At 46.4% G+C, this 22,371-nt stretch overlaps 1 protein-coding gene across 5 annotated transcripts in view; it reads left to right on the forward strand.

Annotated features, from left to right (window-relative positions):
- The window catches only part of CRHR2 (corticotropin releasing hormone receptor 2), a 191,179-nt gene that overhangs the window by 56,350 nt on the left and 112,458 nt on the right, over positions 1-22,371 (forward strand). For 2 of the 5 annotated variants that reach the window (XM_053359522.1, XM_053359519.1), the window contains one exon: positions 505-624. In XM_053359522.1, the coding sequence (XP_053215497.1) occupies positions 505-624 (120 nt within the window). Of the gene's footprint in view, positions 1-273; positions 374-504; positions 629-22,371 lie in introns of those variants that run through there. The other 3 variants (XM_053359520.1, XM_053359521.1, XM_053359523.1) reach the window with 3 other exon arrangements.

Here is a 22,371-nt window from a genome sequence, read left to right on the forward strand (position 1 = left end):
GCAGGAGGGAGGCGCAGGAGAGAGCCGAAAGACCCTCACTGAGAAACCGGCTGTGATTTTATTGGCTCCTGAGCTGCTGTTTAAAGCAGGAGCGCTTGGGAAGATATCTCTGTGTTGGGTCCACCCACCCGCCAAAAGACAGAAGCAGGGAGGGAGAGAGAATGTAGCCAGTAGGCTTTGCTTCTCTGGCAAAGGGGGAAGAGGTAAAAGAAAACCACGGGAGAAAGGAGCCTGGAACATCAGCCCAGCTTGTTCCTCCTCCTCCTCTTCCAGAACGGGACCACCATGAACGAGACGATCGTCCTCCAGTACTTCATCGAGGAGCTGGATGCGAACTGCAGTCTCCTCGATTTGTTGCAGGATGGATTTGATGGTAGGGGAGCGCGAAGAGGGCTGGGAGAGTCTCTCGAGGGGTTCTCGGTGTGTGGGTCCTGGCGCGGCGCGCCCGGGCGCACGGAGCGCGGATGGTTTCAGTCACTCGCTTTTCTCTCTTTTAACTTGAAGGTCCCTACTGCAACGCCACCACCGATCAGATCGGGACCTGCTGGCCCAAGACCAGCGCCGGGGAGCTGGTGGAGAGACCTTGCCCCGAGTTTCTCAACGGAGTCAAGTACAACACCACGAGTAAGTGCAAAGCGAACTCTCTTTCTCTCTGTGTGTGCCTTCGCTATTCTTGGAGGATGAATTCTGGGCTTTTGGGGTGAAGGTGGGAACTGGTCCTGGTGGAAGCTCAGTGGCAGAATGCAAGATAGATAGATAGATAGATAGATAGATAGATAGATAGATAGATAGATAGATAGATGATAGATATTGTAATCAACATTACTGGCTCGCTTATCTCTTGCCTGTTACGCGTGTCTCAAGGTAGGCAAACCACAATAACAGGTAAAATAGTTTTAAGAACAGTACTGAAGACAAGTTTTTAAACAAGGCAAAATGAACGTCACATGGGTGTATTCCACCCCCCCGCCCCGTTTCCTCCTTAAGTGTTTTCCTGGAAAATGAGGAGTTTCGTTCCAGAAGAGGACAGATGCAAAATTGCGTTCCCATGTTAAGTTTGGCTTGCTAAGAGTTCATTGACTCATTTCAGTTTTTCCCCGTGGCGAGAAGCGGAAGCTGGGTGCTTTCAAACGGCGCAGTAAAATAATTAAGAAGTAAGACGAGCCACTGGGTGTGTTGTCGTGTGGAATCCTTTCTTTCTCGGGGGGTGTGCATTATATCTATTTTAGGAAGTATCTAAGGTCGGCTGTAGTCACCTGGGAATATTCGAGTGTGTTTTGCACACTCCCTTTCCCCAGGTGTATCTTGATCTAGTGGTCAGGTTGGGCAAATGTCTTGGCGTCTGCAAGTAGATGCGAATTCCCGGTTGCTACTGGGAATAAAACGCCTTCCCCGATCCGAAGCAAATCAAGCGTGCAGATGGGGAACGATGCGGTTCAATATGCATACGGCTCTGCTTGCTCTGGGCAAGAGTAGAGCCCTCTCTACTCCCGTTCGGTGCTCCAGATCTGCCTGGAAATCGCATAACCCAGATTTCAGCTCCTAGAAGTCGGTCAACCAGCGACAATCAGCCCCAAGCACTTTATATAAGAGTATATATCATGTGAGTGTTGATCATCACAGACAAATGTGAAAATTTTGACACAGGCTGTTGACACAGTCACCTGAACGAGGCTGCATTTGACTGTGTGGTTGTACTTGAATGGCAGGGAAATAGGTTTTTGAATTTCACAGAATTCTTCCAGGATCAGCAATAGCCACTTCTCAATGTCAGCATTTGGAGATGTATCTTGATCTAGTGGTGAAATTGGGCAAGGAATTGGGCAGGGTTTGAGATTCAGAGGGGAAAGTGTTGTTTACCAGGACACAAAATCATCTTTGAGTGGAAATCTGTAAGATCTTTAATCATTATGTTCAACCCACTGATTGCTTTGCAAAATATCTGAGGTGCAAGATCATCGGGGAATTTCTCATGCTTTTACCTGAGCACCCTGGTACCCAATCAGTTCTTAACTGAATCAAAACATGTCCAGGCATCCTAGCCCTGTCCAGAGACCAAAAAGTCTTTTCTGCTAATTCTGGACCACCTACTGTTCTGGATTACTTACTTTGCATTGTGAGAAGTAAGCAACGAATGATGGGGCTCAGCTCAGGTGTGTCCATAGGGCTCAAATTAAGAGCTGCTAGCAATGGCAAATGGGGCGCGGGTGGCGCTGTGGGTAAAACCTCAGCTCCTAGGACTTGCCGATCGCATGGTCGGCGGTTCGAATCCCCGCGGCGGGGTGCGCTCCCGTTGCTCGGTCCCAGCGCCTGCCAACCTAGCAGTTCGAAAGCACCCCCGGGTGCAAGTAGATAAATAGGGACCGCTTACTAGCGGGAAGGTAAACGGCGTTTCCGTGTGTGGCTCTGCCTCGCCAGGGTAGCTTCGTCACGCTGGCCATGTGACCCGGAAGTGTCTGCGGACAGCGCTGGCTCCCGGCCTATAGAGTGAGATGAGCGCACAACCCTAGAGTCTGTCAAGACTGGCCCGTACGGGCAGGGGTACCTTTACCTTTACCTTTAGCAATGGCAAGTGCGGGGAATCTGTGGTTATCTCATGTGAAATAGGAGCTACCTGTGCCAAACCTGTGATTTCCCCAAGAGATGCTTATATGCGTTGTGAGTAGACAGCAGGAACCCAGAGCTCTGAACCAATGTGCCAGACACCTGGAAACTATCACAGGGCAAGTTTATCTCACTGTATCAGCCACTTCGAAAATATGACCTGATTGTAGAATGTTGCCTGGAGTCAAGGAAGGGACGTGGGTGGCGCTGTAGTCTAAACCACTGAGCCTCTTGGGTTTGCCGATCAGAAGGTCAGTGGTTTGAATATCCGTGACAGGGTGAGCACCCGTTCCTCTGTCCCAACTCCTGCCAACCTAGCAGTTAAAAAGCACACCAGTGCAAGTAGATAAATAGGTACCGCTGTAGCGGGAAGGTAAACGGTGTTTCCGTGTGCTCTGGTTTCCGTCACGGTGTCCCGTTGTGCCAGAAGTGGTTTAATCATGCTGGCCGCATGACCCGGAAAGCTGTCTGTGGACAAACGCTGGCTCCCTTGGCCTGAAAGCGAGATGAGCGCCACAACCCCATAGTCGCCTTTGACTGGACTTAACCATCCAGGGTTCCTTTACCTTTTTACCTTTACCTTTCAAGTCCTGGAGCTGGAAGGGACCTCAGAGGTCAACCCCTCTAACCCCACCTGCTCATCACAGGTTCTGCAGTGGAAGATACAACTGTGGAAGGAGTGAGGCACCCTTTGACCTTCCCGTTGTGGCTGAACTACAGTTCCCATCAGTCCCAGCAAGCATAAACAACAACCAGGGGTTGTGGGAGTTGTAGTTCAGCAACACCTGGGGGGCCAAAGGTCCCCAAAACCTGAAGTGCAGCACCCCTGAGAGATGGACATGCAGATTCTATCCCCAGTGGCAGACAGCCTCCACCTGCTAAGGTAGCCTCTTCCACTGTCAAATAGCTCTTATTGGTTAGGAAGTATCCCCCAGTGTTTAGTCACAATCAGCGGTGATTCCTCCATTTTAGGGGGTTGGACTAGATGACCCAAAGTGTCCCTAAAGGTAAAGGGACCCCTGACCATTAGGTCCAGTCATGACCAACTCTGGGGTTGCAGTGCTCATCTCGCTTTATTGGCTGAGGGAGTCGGCGTACAGCTTCCGGGTCATGTGGCCAGCATGACTAAGCCGCTTCTGGCGAACCAGAGCAGCGCACGGAAACGCCATTTACCTTCCCGCCAGAGCGGTACCTATTTATCTCCTTGCACTGGTGTGCTTTCGAACTGCTAGGTTGGCAGAAGCTGGGACCGAGCAACGGGAGCTCACTCCGTCTCAGGGATTCAAACCCCCAACCTTCTGATCAGCAAGCCCTAGGCTCTGTGGCTTAACCCACAGTCCCTACCATCTCTAAAATTCCAAGATTCCAATTCTGTTCTATCTTACGCATGAATAAGTATCAGCTCCGGCTATCTGGAGATAGCTCTTGTGTCTGATCTAAATGTTTGATTCCAGCATCACTGTAGCATAGCGGTTAGGAGAGGGTGAAGCTGCAAACCAGAAAGTCCTGTGTTCAAATCTCGCAGCTGTTGCAAACTCACCTGGTGGCCTTATATGAATGTGCCACAGGGGTGTGCAGTTGTCATCCTATGTGCTGATGTTATTTGAACTGGGCTTGCAGTTTGATCTGATGACTTCAAATCTTTGAGAGCTGCAGGGAGTCCTTTTCACACAAACCAAGCATGACAAGAGATACCATAGCAAAGCATCCCAGTGTGTGGTCTACATTTCTAGAGACATCTGAAAATTAATTAAAATTAAGGCACACTGAGTTTACCGAGATCACTGACTCTCATTTCCTCTCCTTCTCCTTTTTTATTAATTTATTCATTGACTGATTGCAATGTCGTTGATATTGTCTCAGTTGAGTATTACAGGAATGAGCCAGTTTGAGCTTCAGACTTTAGCAGTCTCTCTTCTCCTTTCCACCACAAAGAGGAGTTTCGAAGGATCTTCTTTCAGGTTTTATCTAAACCCAGTTTGTTGTTACATCCCAAGTGGGAACTGCGATTAGTTGAAATTCGCCATGGGCCAAAACCAGGTTTAGATCCTGGCTTATTTCAATAGAACCATGGTTTGAACTGACCATGGTTTGCCCTGGTGTAGCAAGAGAATGTGGTTAGTTTACACCAGGAAGCCTCCTGATTCCAACCTCTTCTCTGTTGCCAGGGAAGAAGAAGCAGTTGAGCCCACCGCTCATGAGCTGTCGTTGCTGAAATGCTAAATTATGGTTTTGTGTTATGTCTGGACCAGGTCCAAATGTCTGTCTCTGCTTATGTGTTGCTGGTTGCAATATGTCACTTCCAGTGCGTCAGTTACTAATAAGCAGAGGAACAGAGGAATGTTCATGCCATTATTGTCTCTGTACTGAAAAAATCAAGGACACCTAAATAATCAAACAGCAGCATCATTGCAAAAAGCGAAGGCAGTTTCACAACAAACCGTAAACTGTGTTGTGTGGTTTTCCCTAGTGACTGGGATAGCTGCAGAGCTGGCAGAGGATGAGACTTAATCTCAGGATTGTGGGTTCAATACCCCCAAAAAGATTCCTGCATTGCAGGGGGTTAGACTAGATGATTCAACAATTCTGTGATTCTAAGAAGTTTTGGAGTATAGTTCGCAGCCAGCAGAGTCAACCCAGCCAAGGTCAGGAGGAGATTGATGGGGGTGTAGTTCGAAATATATGGAGTGAACCAGGTTGGGGGACACTGGTTTGGTGTATTGCAAAAGACAACTGCCTTGCTGGCAGTTTCATCAGGCCCAGAATCCTGCTTTTTCAGGAATGTTGTTGTGGTTTAGTCGTTTAGTCGTGTCCGACTCTTCGTGACCCCATGGACCAGAGCACGCCAGGCACTCCTGTCTTCCACTGCCTCCCGCAGTTTGGTCAAACTCATGCTGGTAGCTTCAAGAACATTGCCCAACCATCTCGTCCTCTGTCGTCCCCTTCTCCTTGTGCCCTCCATCTTTCCCAACATCAGGGTCTTTTCCAGGGAGTCTTGTCTTCTCATGAGGTGGCCAAAGTATTGGAGCCTCAGCTTCAGGATCTGTCCTTCCAGTGAGCACTCAGGGCAGATTTCCTTCAGGATGGATCGGTTTGATCTTCTTGCAGTCCATGGGACTCTCAAGAGTCTCCTCCAGCACCAGAATTCAAAAGCATCAATTCAGGAATAGTTTTCAGGAATAGTTTAGGACAGATGTCTTCAGGAAGCTGACCAGCAGCAGTTCCCCCCTGTTTTGTCATGTTCATTGTCTGGTATTCAGTAGCACCCACCTCTGAACATGTTGCTTGCACTTAGCTATCACTGGTGATTGCTGTTGATACGCCTCCTTCTTGACTCCTCCATTTCAAACGTGATCTAAGGCTCACTCCTCAAGAAGGCAATGATGGACACCAACTTGTGTGGTTTTAAAAGAGGACCGGACAAATTCATAAGTGGAAGAGAGGGCTTTCAGTAGCTACTGCCAAACCAAAGAGTTTATTGCATCCACCGAAGGCCGTAACCATTCCAGCCACTGCAATTTGCCAGGCTGCAGATCATACCATACAGTAATTACATAAAACAAGGCACCAACGATGTGAAGAAAGAGTCAGAATATATAATTATCACCTGCTAGCTCATACCTAGCTTAACCCACGTTCAAGCTCCGAATCTCCTGCGCAACTTATTGCAATACCATCTAGCTCTCGCTTTCTGATCTTTCATACACACACACACACACACAAACACATGCTTTTTGGTTTATACATTTCACTGATTTTACAATCATTTTAACATTTCAAAACTTGACTTGACATCCTTCCCCCTCTTTCTGCAGTTCTTTAAATTTATTTTTAATATCTTCTGCATATCCAAACGAACTTAATTTGCTCATTTATTCATCTACTTTAAATATATAGTCTTATGAAACTGCAGGTTATTACAATGTCCTCATATGTTGACAATTTATCTGTAAATATTCAATAAACCATTTCCATTCTTTTATAAAAAGTTTGTTATCTTGATTTCATATTCTTCCAGTAAGTTGTGCCATTACTGCGTATTCGGTAAGTTTTTGTAGCCATTCTTCCTCTCCTGGGACTTCTGCTTCTTTCCATTTTGGGGCGAGCAACATTCTTGCCACTTTCTAATCTTTCTTGCAGCCGGAGCATAATGCTCTCTATTTATTTATCTCTCTCTCTCTCTCTCTCTCTCTCTCTCTCTCTCTCTCACACACACACACACACACACACACACACACACACAGAGTGCCGGATTTACGTGTAAGCTAAGCAAGCTATAGCTTAGGGCTCCACTCTCTTGGGGGCCCTCAAAAAATTTAAAGGAAAAAAACTGGATGTACATTTCCAAAATATAAGATAAGTTCAACAATTACTTCAATAAGATACATATTTTGTTACGTGCAAATGGTTTTAGATACCTATTACCATAATTACCACATAGCATATACAGTGGTACCTCGGGTTACAGACGCTTCAGGTCACAGACGCTTCAGGTTACAGACTCCGCTAACCCAGAAATAGTACCTCGGGTTAAGAACTTTGCTTCAGGATGAGAACAGAAATTGCGCGGCGGTGGTGCAGCAGCAGTCGGAGGCCCCATTAGCTGAAGTGGTACCTCAGGTTAAGAACAGTTTCAGGTCAAGAATGGACCTGCAGAACGAATTAAGTTCTTAATCTGAGGTACCACTGTATTCAACACAAAAAACAGCAACAATTTGTTGTTGACAAAGGACAGCTGGACATATAAAGGGCCCCATTGCCTTCAGTAGCTTAGGGCGTCATCAAACCTAAATCCGGCCCTGCTCTCTCTCTCTCTCTCTCTCTCTCTCTCTCTCTCTCTCTCACACACACACACACACACACACACACACACAAATGAACAATTTCTGCCATACCAAGCCTGCTTCCTGGAGTTAGCAAAGGTATTAGCAATTGATCTCTTGGATCCCAATATAAAGGGCAGATCAGTGAGTAGCGTATTACATCTTACACCTGAGATATGGCAGAGCCTGTCATCATATAGGACCCTATTGCAGTAGCCACCCAAAACTGCTTTGGGCATCACATGGAAACTAAGCTCCATGAAACCATTTCTTAATGGACCAGGCACGGGTATGGTCAAGTAGCATGCTCTGTGATGCTGTTTTCAGAAATGGCGACCGTGGCGAGAAGCTAGGATTCCTAATTAAATGCAAAGCCCTTCTGGATTCTACCCAGAAGAGCCAATTCTGAAGTTGTCTCTTGTACATGGTCAGAATAAAATTCAATTCTGCATAGTACAGTGGTACCTCGGGTTAAGAACTTAATTCGTTCTGGAGGTCCGTATTTAACCTGAAACTGTTCTTAACCTGAAGCACTACTTTAGCTAATGGGGCCTCCCATTGCTGCCGTGCGATTTCTGTTCTCATCCTGAAGCAAAGTTCTTAACCTGAGGTACTATTTCTGGGTTAGCGGAGTCTGTAACCAGAAGCGTCTGTAACCTGAAGCGTCTGTAACCCGAGGTACCACTGTAATGACTCTCTATAAGGTACAACGTATAGACTTTCCAATGTTGTGAATTATGTTGCAAACCGCCCTTTGTGCTGCGAACCATCCTGAGATCTACAATGGAAGGAAAGTATACAAGTAAAATAAATTAATAATCATCATAATAATAATAATGTAGGTTATTACCCCATTCCATATAGCACAAAGGAGGAAAATGTTCAGGGGGCTGAATTGATGAAATTTAGCTGGGTGCAGCCGGCTCTTACCTTAATTGTTGGCCACCCCAGTTCTGTGCAGAAGAGCAATGGCTACCAGCCTCTTTTCTGCCTCCACAATGCCGGAAACCACAAGAGGGGACAGTGGCTCCTGTGTTCGAATCCTGCTTGAGGGTTTCCCAATAGAGGCATCTGGCTGATCCCTGTGAAAACAGGATGGAGGACTAGAGAGGCCATTGGTCTCATCCAGCAACCAGGCTCTCCTTCTGTTCTTAAATGTTCTACCTCACTGAACTTTCAGATCCTGACACAGTGCTTTGGCTGAACTCTTAACTGCAAGAGATGGAGACAAATTGCTTTTGGCTGATTCTCTCAATTATTCTTTACCGTACGACATCCTTAAGCATGCAGCTTGGGGTTCTGCGCTCTTAAGTAAATGGTGATTCATAAAAGAAAATGGGAGCTGTGATTTTATGTAGTCTCCCTCTCTTTTAACGAGTGGAACAAACGAGGAGGGAGGTGAAACAAAAACCCGCCCCGGTTACTGAAAGATATAATTGTCTCGCATCAGAAATAATTTCAGATATATGTGACTGAGGAGCCAGGAGGAAGGTGATGGGACAGCCATTATGTGACTATGCTGTAATTACGGAGAAATTTGTGGTTCCAAATGAACCTTTTAACCTGGCTTATTATATGCCAGGTAGGTAAATGTAATATTTGAGAAACATTGGAAACTTCCCTGTCTGTCTCCCTCCCTCCCACCCCTCTCTTTATTTCTCCTAGCCTAGATTCCCAGAGCTTGCCAAGGAAACATAGGTATTTTTTAAAAAAAACATGGAGCATCATAATGAGAAGAAACAGTTTGCGAATTATTATTAGCAGTAGTAATACTAGTAGCAGTGTAAAAGTAAAGATAAAGGGACCCCTGACCATTAGGTCCAGTCATGACCGACTCTGGGGTTGCAGTGCTCATCTCGCTTTATTGGCCGAGGGAGCCGGTGTACAGCTTCCGGGTCATGACTAAGCTGCTTCTGGCGAACCAGAGCAGTGCACGGAAACGCCGTTTACCTTCCCACTGGAGCGGTACCTATTTATCTACTTGCACTTTGACATGCTTTAGAACTGCTAGGTTGGCAGTAGCAGGGACCGAGCAACGGGAGCTCACCCCGTCACAGGGATTCGAACCGCCGACCTTCTGATCGGCAAGTCCTAGGCTCTGTGGTTTAACCCACGGCGCCACCTGTGTCCCTAGTAGCAGTGTAGTTGTTGTTTATATAACAAATAGCAGTGTGTTGGTGTTCAGAATTGTTCCGAGTTCCAGCCAGCCAGGCAGCTCTGCCCTATTCCAGGATACACCATTCCCAGAAATGATCACACACAAATTTTATACAAATTGTGAGCTCTCTGTCTCTCTCTCTTTGGTACTCTCCTTTGGAAATGCATAACTGCCTACTAGGGAAGGTCCTAGGAAGAGCTGACTTCCAAATTCTGGCTGCAGGCACCAAGAAGACGCTGCCCTATGTCCTAGCCAAATGCCCAGTTGAGAAACAGTTGAGGGAGGTGGGTATGCGTAGCCCAGAGGAGAGGGTTAACCATGATACCTTCATGTTTAAAAGGTTGTCCCACGGAAGATGGAGCAAACTGCTTTCCTGCTGCTCCTTGGGTAGGACCTGAACCAACAGATTCAAATGTTAAGAAAGGCGGTTTCAGCTACTGAACTTTCTGCTGGTAGGTGGAACAGACTCCCTTGGAAAGTAGTGGACCCTCCTTCATCATAGGTTTCTAAGCAGAGGTTAGAGGGCCAACTGTCTAGGGTTCTTTAGCTCTGATTCCTGCATTGCAGGGGGTTGGACTAGATGATCCTTTGGGTTTCTTCCAACTCTACAATTCTGTGATTCCTCAGATATTAGGTAGGGAGTGAAAGGGGAACTGAGAGGAGGGCTGTATCAGAAGATCTTGGGAATGGCAAAGCTGATCCTCACCCCCAGTTCAGTGACACGGCCCTGTAGTACCAACCACAGACATATACTGCCTGACTCTTGCCTGCGCTCATAAACTTCATGTCATGAATGAGCCAGCTCCCAGTGAAGGTTTGCAGACAATTGAAGAAAGCAGCCAGGAACAGAGAGGGTTAACTGCCCTACCAGATGAGCATTGGCTAGTGCCAACTCCCCTGCCCTGTGGAATGCCTGTTGATAAGGGAATGGCTGAGAGCGGGCCACAACCCAGCCAACGCTCTCCGGAAGTGCAAACTGGTGCGAACGGAGGAGGAAGCAGTTTGTCAGAACAGGAAGAGATTGGAGCTGATCCAATCCCTCCTAAGTCGGCCAAGGGGAGGGCTGTTAGACCGGAAATAAAGCAAGAGGCGAAAGTGAGAAAGTTATATCTTCTGTAACCGGAAGTAGTCTTCAGAAGGGTCATCGTGCTTGATGATTCCAGGAGGCTGTGTAGGAGCCATCCGGAGCTATTTTGACAAACCATCCTTTTTAATTAACTACACTTACTGTGTCATCTGGGACACGGGTGGCGCTGTGGGTTAAACCACAGAGCCTAGGACTTGCCAATCAGAAGGTCGGTGGTTCGAATCCCCGTGATGGGGTGAGCTCCCGTTGCTCGTTCCCTGCTCCTGCCAACCTAGCAGTTCAAAAGCACGTCTAAGTGCAAGTAGATAAATAGATACTGCTCCGGCGGGAAGGTAAACAACATTTCCGTGCACTGCTCTGGTTCGCCAGAAGCGGCTTAGTCATGCTGGCCACATGACCTGGAAGCTGTATGCCGGCTCCCTCAGCCAATAAAACAAGATGAGCGCTGCAACCCCAGAGTCAGTCACGGCTGGACCTAATGGTCAGGGGTCCCTTTACCTTTACCTTTACTGTGTCATCAAGCCGGGAACTGGACTCCTGACTCTGCATAGAGAATCACAGAGTTGGAAGGTACCTTGAGGATCATCTAGTCCAACCTGAATATTCAGCTGCCCCATATGGGGATCAAACCTGCAAACTTGGAGTTATCATCACCATACTCTAACCAACCGAGCTGTTAAAATGTGAGTCGTGCCTACCATACCATAGTAAACAATGTAGGATATTTTTAATATATAAAAAAACAGCCCACAGCAATATGGCATCATAGCTGCTGAAGGAACCCCTATAACATGCATCCACTGGCATAAGCCTACCAGGAAGCAGATTGCCACGTTCTCCACCAGTGAATGGAAGCGCGAGAGATGATTTCAAGGGCGGCGTGTGACAAGTACCTTAGCCTTGAGCTGACAAAAGCATGAATGGTTGTTGCTAGGTGTTTTTTCCCCAGGAGCTGTAGGTGCCGAGCCACAAGGTCAGCTCTTGCCATCTGTCTCTGCTGAATGGGAGCTGCGGCAGATTGCTTCCCAGACTGAGCTTTTCCCTACTGCACGGAGGTACAGGGTTTGCATCTGCTAGCCTCTGTCCTGTTTTTTAGCACGTCGAGACAAAAATCCAGGTTTGCATGTGAGGAATGTGTCCCTGAGTTCTCTGCGGTTGCAAACACAAAGTTCTCATTGGCGTGGGGTTGAATGCAGAAGTGAAATCAGCCATGCTTTGTTAGGGAAATGATGGTTTTTGTTTTGTTTTATTTATTATTATTTTTAGGGGTTTTTAAATCAAAATTATAACAAAATTATACCCCCTATTTTTCCTCTCCCCTCCCCCACATGAAATCAAATGTTTATTGGATGGATTTGCCCCCTAAATTGTTCTTTGAATTCTGAATTTATTGTTATTCACATTTTATACTGTATTTTATGCTGTTTTTTGTTTAATCAATTGTTTTAAATTTGTTGTTAGCCGCCCTGAGCCTGGTTTTTTGAACTGGGAAGGGCAGGGTATAAATAAATTTTATTATTATTATTATTATTATTATTATTATTATTATTATCATCATCATCATCATCATCCCAAGCACCTTATTCTGTCCTTCCTCACTTTGTTGCCCCCCCCGCCCCCTGCTTTTGCCGCCAGAGGCAACTGCCTCGCTCTACCTAACAGTGGGGCCGGCTATATTTGCATGCCAACCACAGTCTCCAGTAAGCTGTTTTCAGTCCCACGTGTAGGGAAATGTTCCAATGCTTTGAAACATTGAGAAGGCAAGAATAGCCCTCCTGGAGCAGGCCCAAGGCCCACCGAACGTCCTGTTCCCACAGCAACCAACCAGACGGGGAGCCCACGAGCAGGATGTGAAGGGCTACAGCTCTCTCCTGAGCTTGTTCCCCCACCAACTGGTATTCAAAGGCATGGGTACATGGCCCTGGTGACTAACAGCCCTCAGGACTCGTGTCCTCCACGAATTTGCCTAAACATCTCTTAAACTAAGCCTGGCTCTACATCTTGTGGAAGCCGATTCCACCGTTTAGATCTGTCCTGGATGACGAAGTGCTTCTTTCTGTCTGCTCTGAACCTCTCCCCCATTCAAGCTGCATCTGATGACCTCTCTGTGGGAAAGTGCTTGCGTAATATAGTTGAACGAGCAAGAAAATGTGAGAAAGGAATGTAGGCTGTGCTGTGCTTTCTGATCTAAAGGAATTCAATTAGCATTTCTGGATGGGTTTCATTTTTAATGCATGCTTATTGTCAGGGCGGGACACAGGTGGCGCTGTGGGTAAAAGTCTCAGCGCCTAGGGCTTGCCGATCGAAAGGTCGGCGGTTCGAATCCCCGCGGTGGGGTGCGCTCCCGTTGCTCGGTCCCAGCGCCTGCCAACCTAGCAGTTCGAAAGCACCTCCGGGTGCAAGTAGATAAATAGGGACCGCTTACTAGCGGGAAGATAAACGGCGTTTCCGTGTGTGGCTCTGGCTCGCCAGAGCAGCGATGTCACGCTGGCCACGTGACCCGGAAGTGTCTGCGGACAGTGCTGGCCCCCGGCCTCTTGAGTGAGATGGGTGCACAACCCTAGAGTCTGTCAAGACTGGCCCGTACGGGCAGGGGTACCTTTACCTTTACCTTATTGTCAGGGCACTGCCATCGGAACAGGGAAGGGAGGCAGAGGGGCAGTTGGGATACAGGGAACCTCCAAAAATCTTGCAAAGCAGTTCCTCTTCCTGCAGTGTAGAAAGCCACACCTCCAGTGGGGAAGAGGGGAAGGGACCAGAAGATGTTGCTGGGAGCCCCAGCGCTGCACCTCGTCAGTCTGAGGGTGGGGAAAGCCACACCTCCGGGGTAAAGGAGGGGAAAGGGCTAGAGGATGCTGCTGGGAGCCCCAGCACCACTCCTTGCCAAGCCGGCCAGGAGGGAAGCATGCCTCTTCCGTTGCCCACCTTGTGCAGAGTGTGCAACACAAAGAAGAAAGGTAAAGGCTGGGGGTGACTAAGCTCCTATGTTGGGGGAGGACCCAGAAACAACCGCTCCCGGATTCTTCTAGCGACTGAGGCAGACATGAACTCGTGGTTCTGCACTGTAAATAGTTTTGCACCAAAATAGTAAAGGGACCCCTGACCATTAGGTCCAGTCGTGACAGACTCTGGGGTTGCAGCGCTCATCTCGCTTTATTGGCTGAGGGAGCCGGCGTACAGCTTCCGGGTCATGTGGCCAGCATGACTAAGCCGCTTCTGGTGAACCAGAGCAGCGCACGGAAACTTCCCGCTGGAGCGGTACCTATTTATCTACTTGCACTTTGACTGTTCTCATCCTGAAGCAAAGTTCTTAAGCCGAGGTTGTATTTCTGGGTTAGCAGGGTCTGTGACCTGAAGCGTCTGTAACCTGAAGCGTCTGTAACCCCAGGTACCACTGTATCACTGCACAGAGTTGAAATTTGCATTCGTTGCTCCCCCACTTTTGCCTCTGACCTCGCCCACCACTGTCATGTGTCCACCCCTAACCTTTGGCAGGTTACTCAGAAGGAATTGCGGCTCTCAGGCTGAAAAATATGGAAATTTGGCCTGAATATGATATTCCAGCAAGTTCAGATTTCCTCAGCCTTGCGTGGCATTTGACTGTGTCCAAAATGTCCGCTGTAGGACCGGTGAATTCCCGCCGGCTTTCATGGGTCACAAGTTGCAGCGGACAGATCTCACCCTTTCCTGCCGGAGCAACCTTTCCAAACATCTCCCCCCTCCATGCTTTGCGATCTGCTATTTGCCTCCGTCACCCACAAGGTCAAGACTCTGTTTACTTTTCGGTTTTCTGTGCTTATTTTAGCATTTTGCGTTATGTACACAATCTGTTCCGAGCGCGACAGATTGGAGCTGGCATCGAAACGCCTCTTGGTAATTTAATAAACTCTCAAAGCAAACCATCTCAGGGGAGTGGCGGTGGCGAGTGGGGGGGGGGGAGAGAGCTATCGAAAGTGGGGGAAGCAGATGGGATGGGAACTTGCAAAATTGCTCTGCTTGTGTCCTGTTAGAGGAGCCTTTCAACAGAAGCATGCGGTTCTGGCTCAAAGGTGAGAAACAAGTTTGGGCTGTACAAGAGGAAGATATATTTGCAAACAGGTACAATGTGGCATTGGGACGCAGGTGGCGCTGCGGGTTAAACCACAGAGCCTACGACTTGCCATTCAGAAGGTCGGCGGTTCGAATCCCTGCGATGGGGTGAGCTCCCATTGCTCGGTCCCAGCTCCTGCCAAACTACCAGTTCGAAAGCACGTCAAAGTACAAGTAGATAAATAGGTACCACTCCGGCGGGAAGGTAAGCAGCGTTTCCGTGCGCTGCTCTGGTTTGCCAGAAGCGGCTTAGTCATGCTGGCCACATGACCCGGAAGCTGTACGCCGGCTCCCTCGGCCAATAAAGCGAGATGTGCACCGCAACCCCAGAGTCGGTCACGACTTGACCTAACGGTCAGGGGTCCCCTTACCTTTACCTTTACAATGTGGTATCAGCCACCACCACACCATACATTTAAAGCACTATGATACCACTTCAAACCGTCATTGGCTTCCCCCAAAAGAATTATGGGAGATGTAGTTTATTAAGGCTAAACATTGGATCAGTGCTTGAATTTGCTCTCCCATGTGCATCAGGTTACCTGTCCACCTTTAAAATAAAAATTGTGACACATATATGTTTATCCTCCTGCCACAGCCAGAAAATTCACTACCATTTATGCTTTTGGGTTTGGCAGAGTTGAGGTGTGTTGGTGACGTCCCAGGTATAAGCCAATTGGCGCCTTCCATAACCTGGTTCATCACCCTCTCCATTTGACTGAACCACTCTGAAAACTCTAACCCATTTTCCCAGACGTTATGAAAGAGAGAGAGAGAGGTTTGCAGAGACACCCAAAACATTGCCTGCCCATCTTAAGCTGTTTCAACCATCCTCACTCTGAGAATTTAGCTATAAATATAACCGGCAACCGCCATTGGTTGATGTGTTCTCCTGCTAGCTTTTCACCTTGATGGGAAATGTATCCACTTTATTATACGTGGGGAGCAAGAGGGAAAAGACAAAAAGGAAAATGTGTCAGAAAAGCTGAAACTGGAGCCCTCATCATCAAAGCAAGAGGTGTGTGTCGTTCTACGAACGCATTTATGCCAATGTAAGTAGAATTCGGTTCATCGTTGTTCTTTGATAAAGAACATTTGATATTCTTTCTCCCCCTTTGGTGGTGCAAGTTACAATTAGCTGATGGAAAAAGCAAGCACTTTTCTAGGAACCGATGGCGGGGCGGGCACTTTCCTGAAGCACTTTTCAGATAAAGCGGTTACAGAACATGTTCTGATAATTAAAGAGCCTGTCTGTTTTACAAACAGCCTGCCTGAAGGCTGTTCTGAGAGTGTTCCACACCTTTTGACTTCAGCGCAGCCCCTGAGGGCCTTTCTGTAATCTCTCAGTCCTGCATGTTCTAATTTCCTAATGGCTTCTCCTGAATTTTTAAGACAGGACCTTCCTCTGAATGCCTTGGGCACTTGAAAATGGTGTGAAGGGATGGGGGGGGTCAGTTCTGCCCCACTGAAAGCTATGGGGTTGGCACCAGAGCGGAAGAGAACAGGTCCCTCCCTCTGTCAGTGGCTGTGACAGTAGTAGTAGTAGTAGTAGTAGTAATAGTAATAATAATAATAATAATAATAATAATAATAATAATAATAATAATAATAATTTATTTATACCCCGCTTATCTGGCTGGGTTTCCCCAGCCACTCTGGGCAGCTTCCAACAGAATATTAAAATACAATAACCTATTAAACATTAAAAGCTTCCCTAAACAGGGCTGCCTTCAGATGTCTTCTAAAAGTTTGGTAGTTATTTTTCTCTTTGACATCTGATTGGAGGGTGCTCCACAGGGCAGGGGCCACCACTGAGAAGGCCCTCTGCCTGGTTCCCTGTAACCTCACTTCTTGCAGTGAGGGAACTGCTAGAAGGCCCTCGATGCTGGACCTCAGTGTCCGGGCAGAACGATGGGGGTGGAGACGCTCCTTCAGGTATACTGGACTGAGGCCATTTAGGGCTTTAAATATGTCACTGGTTGGGATCTGACATTTTAAAAAGCAACAACTGCTCATATACACGTCAGCCCAGAAAAGCAATGCAATCACTATACTAATCAAGGATAGTTTACACACCACTCTGGAAATGGTGTAACTGTTTTTTGTTTTTTTTAATGGAAGATATTTTTTTAGAAGTCAAAATACGTTATAAGCTGACGACTGTAGGTCGCATTGACCAAAATCAGAATGTCTTTTTTTAATAAGCTTGCTTAAAGAGGAATAGATAATATAGAGGATTGTATTCTTTGGGTATTTTAAGTGTTTGAAATCGGCTTTTGAATTGTTCTAGTCATTGAAAGTCCTTTTAAAATGCCTTTACTAAGTGACCATTTTTGTAATGACCACCAGATGGAGATTACATGATGTTCTCCGGCGCCTGCAATACATTTTTCTAAATAGTTTGGTTTTATCGCTTTAGTTTATGCTGATGATGCTCATATTTTGATAGAAGGCTCCCTTGATATCAATATGTCTGGCAGCTGGCAACAGAAGGAACACATGCTGTTGTTGTGTAACAAGGAGCTGCTTGACTCTATAGAGCAAACTTGTAGAAAATGCGTTGAATGGGGCTGCGCATCAGTTTCCAGCGAATCCCCAATCCTGAGCGGAAGTGAGGGGTCTGAGGCATAGCAGAGCCAAAGTGAGATCTATACAAGGTGACACAATACAAACCGGAAACCCCTGAAGCATTTTGTGGCTGTGGGATGTAACCCACTGGGAGCAGTTAAATACAACATTCCTTGTTTTCCTAGAGTGGACATGCAAGGGGATGTTTGGTCCAGCCAATCGAAACTTCCTGTTTCCTCCTAAGCTGGAACATCCTTCCTTTTGCATGGGACTAGAGGTGGGCGTGAACTTACCTGTCCAGGTAACAAAAGGACAAGGCATGCTGACACACCCTCTCTTTTTCACTTCCTTCCTTGTTGGACCAGCTTTTTAGCTAGGAATGCTCTGCTAGCTCTCAGCTAGCAGAAGCACTGGGATTATAACTCCATATGGGGTAGATCCACATGTACACATCTGTAACTAAGTCTGCCTTCAGGGATCCAACTGTGAACTGAATGTGAGTAAACTTCTTTTACTGACTTTAATTGATTGTTGTGTCTTTATTCTTTTAGGAGGGATAAAAGGGAACTTACCAGGAACATACAATTCAATACGGAATTGTATGATAGTGAGAGGCTTACACGAGCCTGCAACCAGCTACCTGCTGTGCATGTAAAAGGGGAATGTAAACTCTGCTAAGTAAAGGAACCTGCCAGCACAAGTTAGGAAGGATATTAATAAACAATAGATCCTCTCCTGCCTCTATGAACATTGATGGCACCCCGGCAATCTAGATGTGGAAAGAAATGCTACAGACAAATGTTTGCTAAAAGCAAGCGTCCCTAAGATTACCATATACTGTACATAATAATGCCAGGATGGGGATGAGAGAGAAAACATCAGAATGGGGAGAAGGTAGATGGGGAGAAGACCTCTGTTGTGACTCACAGATCAAGCTTGTTGATTTTAATGCCCTTACCAGATAGTGGAGGGGAAGACACTCTTTCTTTTTCCTTTTTTATACATTTTTATTAATTTTTTAACATATTAATTCCAACATTCATACAACATAACTTCTCACCCTATACAATATTTTTGGACTTCCATCAACGCCTCTGATGATTTCCCATTATTTATCACATATTGCGCTGTGGGTTAAACCACAGAGCCTAGGACTTGCCAATCAGAAGGTTGGCAGTTCCAATCCCCGCGACGGGGTGAGCTCCCGTTGCTCGGTCTCTGCTCCTGCCAACCTAGCAGTTCGAAAGCACCTCAAAGTGCAAGTAGATAAATAGGTACCACTCCGGCGGGAAGGTAAACGGTGTTTCCGTGTGCTGCTCTGGTTCGCCAGAAGTGGCTTAGTCATGCTGGCCACATGACCCGGAAGCTGTATGCCGGCTCCCTCAGCCAATAAAGTGAGATGAGCGCCGCAACCCCAGAGTCGGTCATGACTGGACCTAAAGGTCAGGGGTCCCTTTACCTTTACTATGCATATTTAAAGTTCATATTGCCTTTAATATCTTTAACTAATAATTCTCCTCATTGTCTTTTTTGCAATATTTCAAATAGTTCACCTTACAAAACTTCTTGCAAACCTACTAGCGTAATCTGTTCATCACAATTACTTTTCAAATAGTCCATAAATTTACTCTAGTCTTCTGAGAATCTCTGGTCCCGCAAGTTTCGACTCCTTCCTGTTAGTTTATCTAATTCTGCATAGTCCATCAATTTCATCCTCCAGTCTGGGAAGACACTCTTTCAGATAACCTGGTTCAGAGCAGTTTAAGGAAAATAGTCGGAAAGGGAAATAGACCAGGCACAAGGTAGGATTCTTCTACTTCATTATGCTGTGTCTGTAGACAAGGCCTCATCCTTTCCTCCTTTCGGCCTTACCTTTCAAATTCCTCCTATCCCAAACCTTCCTCAATTTGTACTTTTCAACCTTATCCCCCTTTCTATCACATCTCTGGTGTTTTCTGCTACATGGATAACGAGCGTGGTACCTTCCAGATGTTAGGTCCCGCATCCCTGACTATCAGGCATGCTTACTGCCGTTGATGGGAGCTGCAGTTCACATCTGGAGGGCCCTACTTTGGCTGCCCCTTTCTATTTTGGAAACCAAATTGTGACATATTTTGTTTTAGCTTTCTCGTGCTGTTTCCCTACCTGGTGGATTCCCATGACATCTTTGAAGCAATGGTGAAATTTTGTGTAGGGGAACAGGGCCAGAGGTGCCAGATTGCAGGGGCAATTGGGGGGGGGAGCATAACACAGGTGAGCATCTCACTCTCTTCTCTAAGCCAGGCTGAAACTTCCCAGGCTTTGGGAAGGAGATGCCAGGGGAACATTTAGGGAACTAGCCTTGTCCCCCTAGTCCACTGACTGCACACCTGTGCATGGTCACATGAGAATTTAATATGCATTGAAAAGTATAATCAATGCCTTTGTTTCTTGCCCTGATCAATTCAATGAAGCAATCCTAATGTGTGTGTGTGTGTGTGTGTAACAATTTAGAATATTCATTTAACCAAACTTAACATATCAAAAAACTGGGGCGCGGGTGGCACTGTGGGTTAAACCACAGAGCCTAGGACTTGCCGATCAGGTCGGAGGTTCAAATCCCCATGATGGGGTGAGCTCCCGTTGCTCGGTCCCAGCCCCTGCCAACCTAGCAGTTCAAAAGCACGTCAAAGTGCGAGTAGATAAATAGGTACCACTCTGGCAGGAAGGTAAACAGCATTTTCGTGCACTGCTCTGGTTCGCCAGAAGCGGCTTAGTCATACTAGCCACATGACCCAGAAGCTGTACGCCGGCTCCCTTGGCCAACAAAGCTAGATGAGCACTGCAACCCCAGAGTTGGTCACGACTGGACCTAATGGTCAGGGGTCCATTTACCTTACCTTTAACATATCAAAAACTTCCCTTCTTCTCTTTCAATGGTTCATTTTTCATATCATAAATCCCTGCACATTTAAACCATTCAGTATTCCATTATTGCATCCATCAAAACTTATTTACACTGTTTTATCTTAATGCTGCCAATGTTTCCAAGTGTACATAATTTCCCCCCATATAGTCAATAAACATTTTCCAATCTTCTTTAAACGTATGTTCTTCTTGTTCTCTTATTCTATACGTTAGGTCCTCAAACAACGCATATTCCATCAGTTTATGTTGCCATTCTTCTTTAGTTCGGACTTCGCTCATTTTCCATCTTGGGGCTAACGAAACACGGGCCACAATAGTGGCATATATAAATAACCTTTGCTGACACCTGGGAATTTCCATCTAAATTATCCCCAACAAAAAGGACTCTGGTTTTGGGGGGGAAGTGCTTTTAAACATTTTTTTCAATTCATTATGAATTATTTCCCAGTACTCTTTTACCCTTTTGCAGGTCCACCACATATGAAAGAACGTGCCCTCAACCTCTTTGCATCTCCAGCACTTATCTGATTCAGTCTTATACATCTTAGAAAGCCTACTCGGAGTTAAATACCATCTGTATATCATTTTCAGGTAGTTCTCCTTCAAGGAATAACATGCTGTAAGTTTCAGATCACTCTTTCAAAATCCTCCCCGCCAAGCAATCCTAATTCTCTATTCAGATGGTCCTGCACTTCTTTTCAAACCAAGGCAGTAATATCTTAAACAATTTCATCAGGACTTATCTCCTTGTTATAAGAGGATGAAAAAAATGATAAGGCACCAGTCTTAGACAGACTTCTGGTAGAATCATCTTAGAAATTTTGTGTTACATTATTAATTCCTTTTATTAATAAAATAAATGAGCTTTCACAGCAATGGCAATATCTCTGAAACCTTGTAAAACAGCTCAGATCATTCTGAGAAGCAATAAAGTGAAAGGTTCATGCATTTCCCAACTGAATCGGACTTCAAAATTTAGACTTTTGCACATTTACACAGGAAATGTAGACTCACACATCATGACCAAACAGGTTTTATGCTTGGAAGAAAAGTACATTCTAATGTCGGAAGATTAATGATACTGGTAAGTGAAGGTCCATTATCAGATTATCAGGTTCAGGCTTGGCCAAAAAATGCACCGTAGGTCCTATTCCTGCTTTACATGTGTGTAGGACACCCCCGCATTGAAGAAGCAGTGGGACCCTGTTTCTGACCCATCTCCTTGACATCTGCACCTTGAGCCTGGATGATTGGGAGGAAGAGAGGAAGAGAGGCCCTCTGCATGAGAAGCTCGTGAGAAGTGGCTCCATGCTCTAGCAAGACACCTGCACAATCCGATGGCCTAATGTCAGGAGCTGGAGTCAGGGGGAGGTCGGGATTAAAATGTCTGGTGTCAGTGAAATCAACTCTTCATTCATGACCGCTGTGGATGGCAGGACACTCAACTACAGTTTGGGTTCGACTTGATGGGTCATTGGCTTGAGCCAACAAGGCTATTGTCATATTACTATACCCATTCTGCAAATTTGTTGTTGTTTAGTCGTTTAGTCATTTCTGACTCTTCCTGACCCCATGGACCAGAGCACATCAGGCAATCCTGTATTCCACTGCCTCCCGCAGTTTGGTCAAACTCATGTTAGTAGCTTCGAAAACACTATCCAACCATCTCGTCCTCTGTCGTCCCCTTCTCCTTGTGCCCTCCATCTTTCCCAACATCAGGGTCTTTTCCAGGGAGTCTTCTCTTCTCATGAGGTGGCCAAAGTATTGGAGCCTCAGCTTCACGATCTGTCCTTCCAGTGAGCACTCAGGGCTGATTTCCTTCAGAATGGAGAGGTTTGATCTTCTTGCAGTCCATGGGACACTCAATAGTCTCCTCCAGCACCAGAATGGGCAAGAATTGCTGCTGCTGCTGCTGCTGCTGTTATACCCCTCCAATCTGCTTGGTTTGCCCCAGCCACTCTGGGTGGCTTCCCATACATAGAAAAACATAATAAAATGTCAAACACTAAAACTTCCCAATACAGGGCTGCCTTTAGATGCCTTCTAAAAGCTGTGTTAGTTCTTTATTTCCGTGACATCTGGTGGGAAGGCTTTCCACAGGGAGGGTGCCACTGCTTAGAAGGCCCTCTGCCTGA

The sequence above is a fragment of the Podarcis raffonei genome, chromosome 12, assembly GCF_027172205.1.
Source record: "Podarcis raffonei isolate rPodRaf1 chromosome 12, rPodRaf1.pri, whole genome shotgun sequence".
NCBI classification, from domain to species: Eukaryota; Metazoa; Chordata; class Lepidosauria; order Squamata; family Lacertidae; genus Podarcis; species Podarcis raffonei.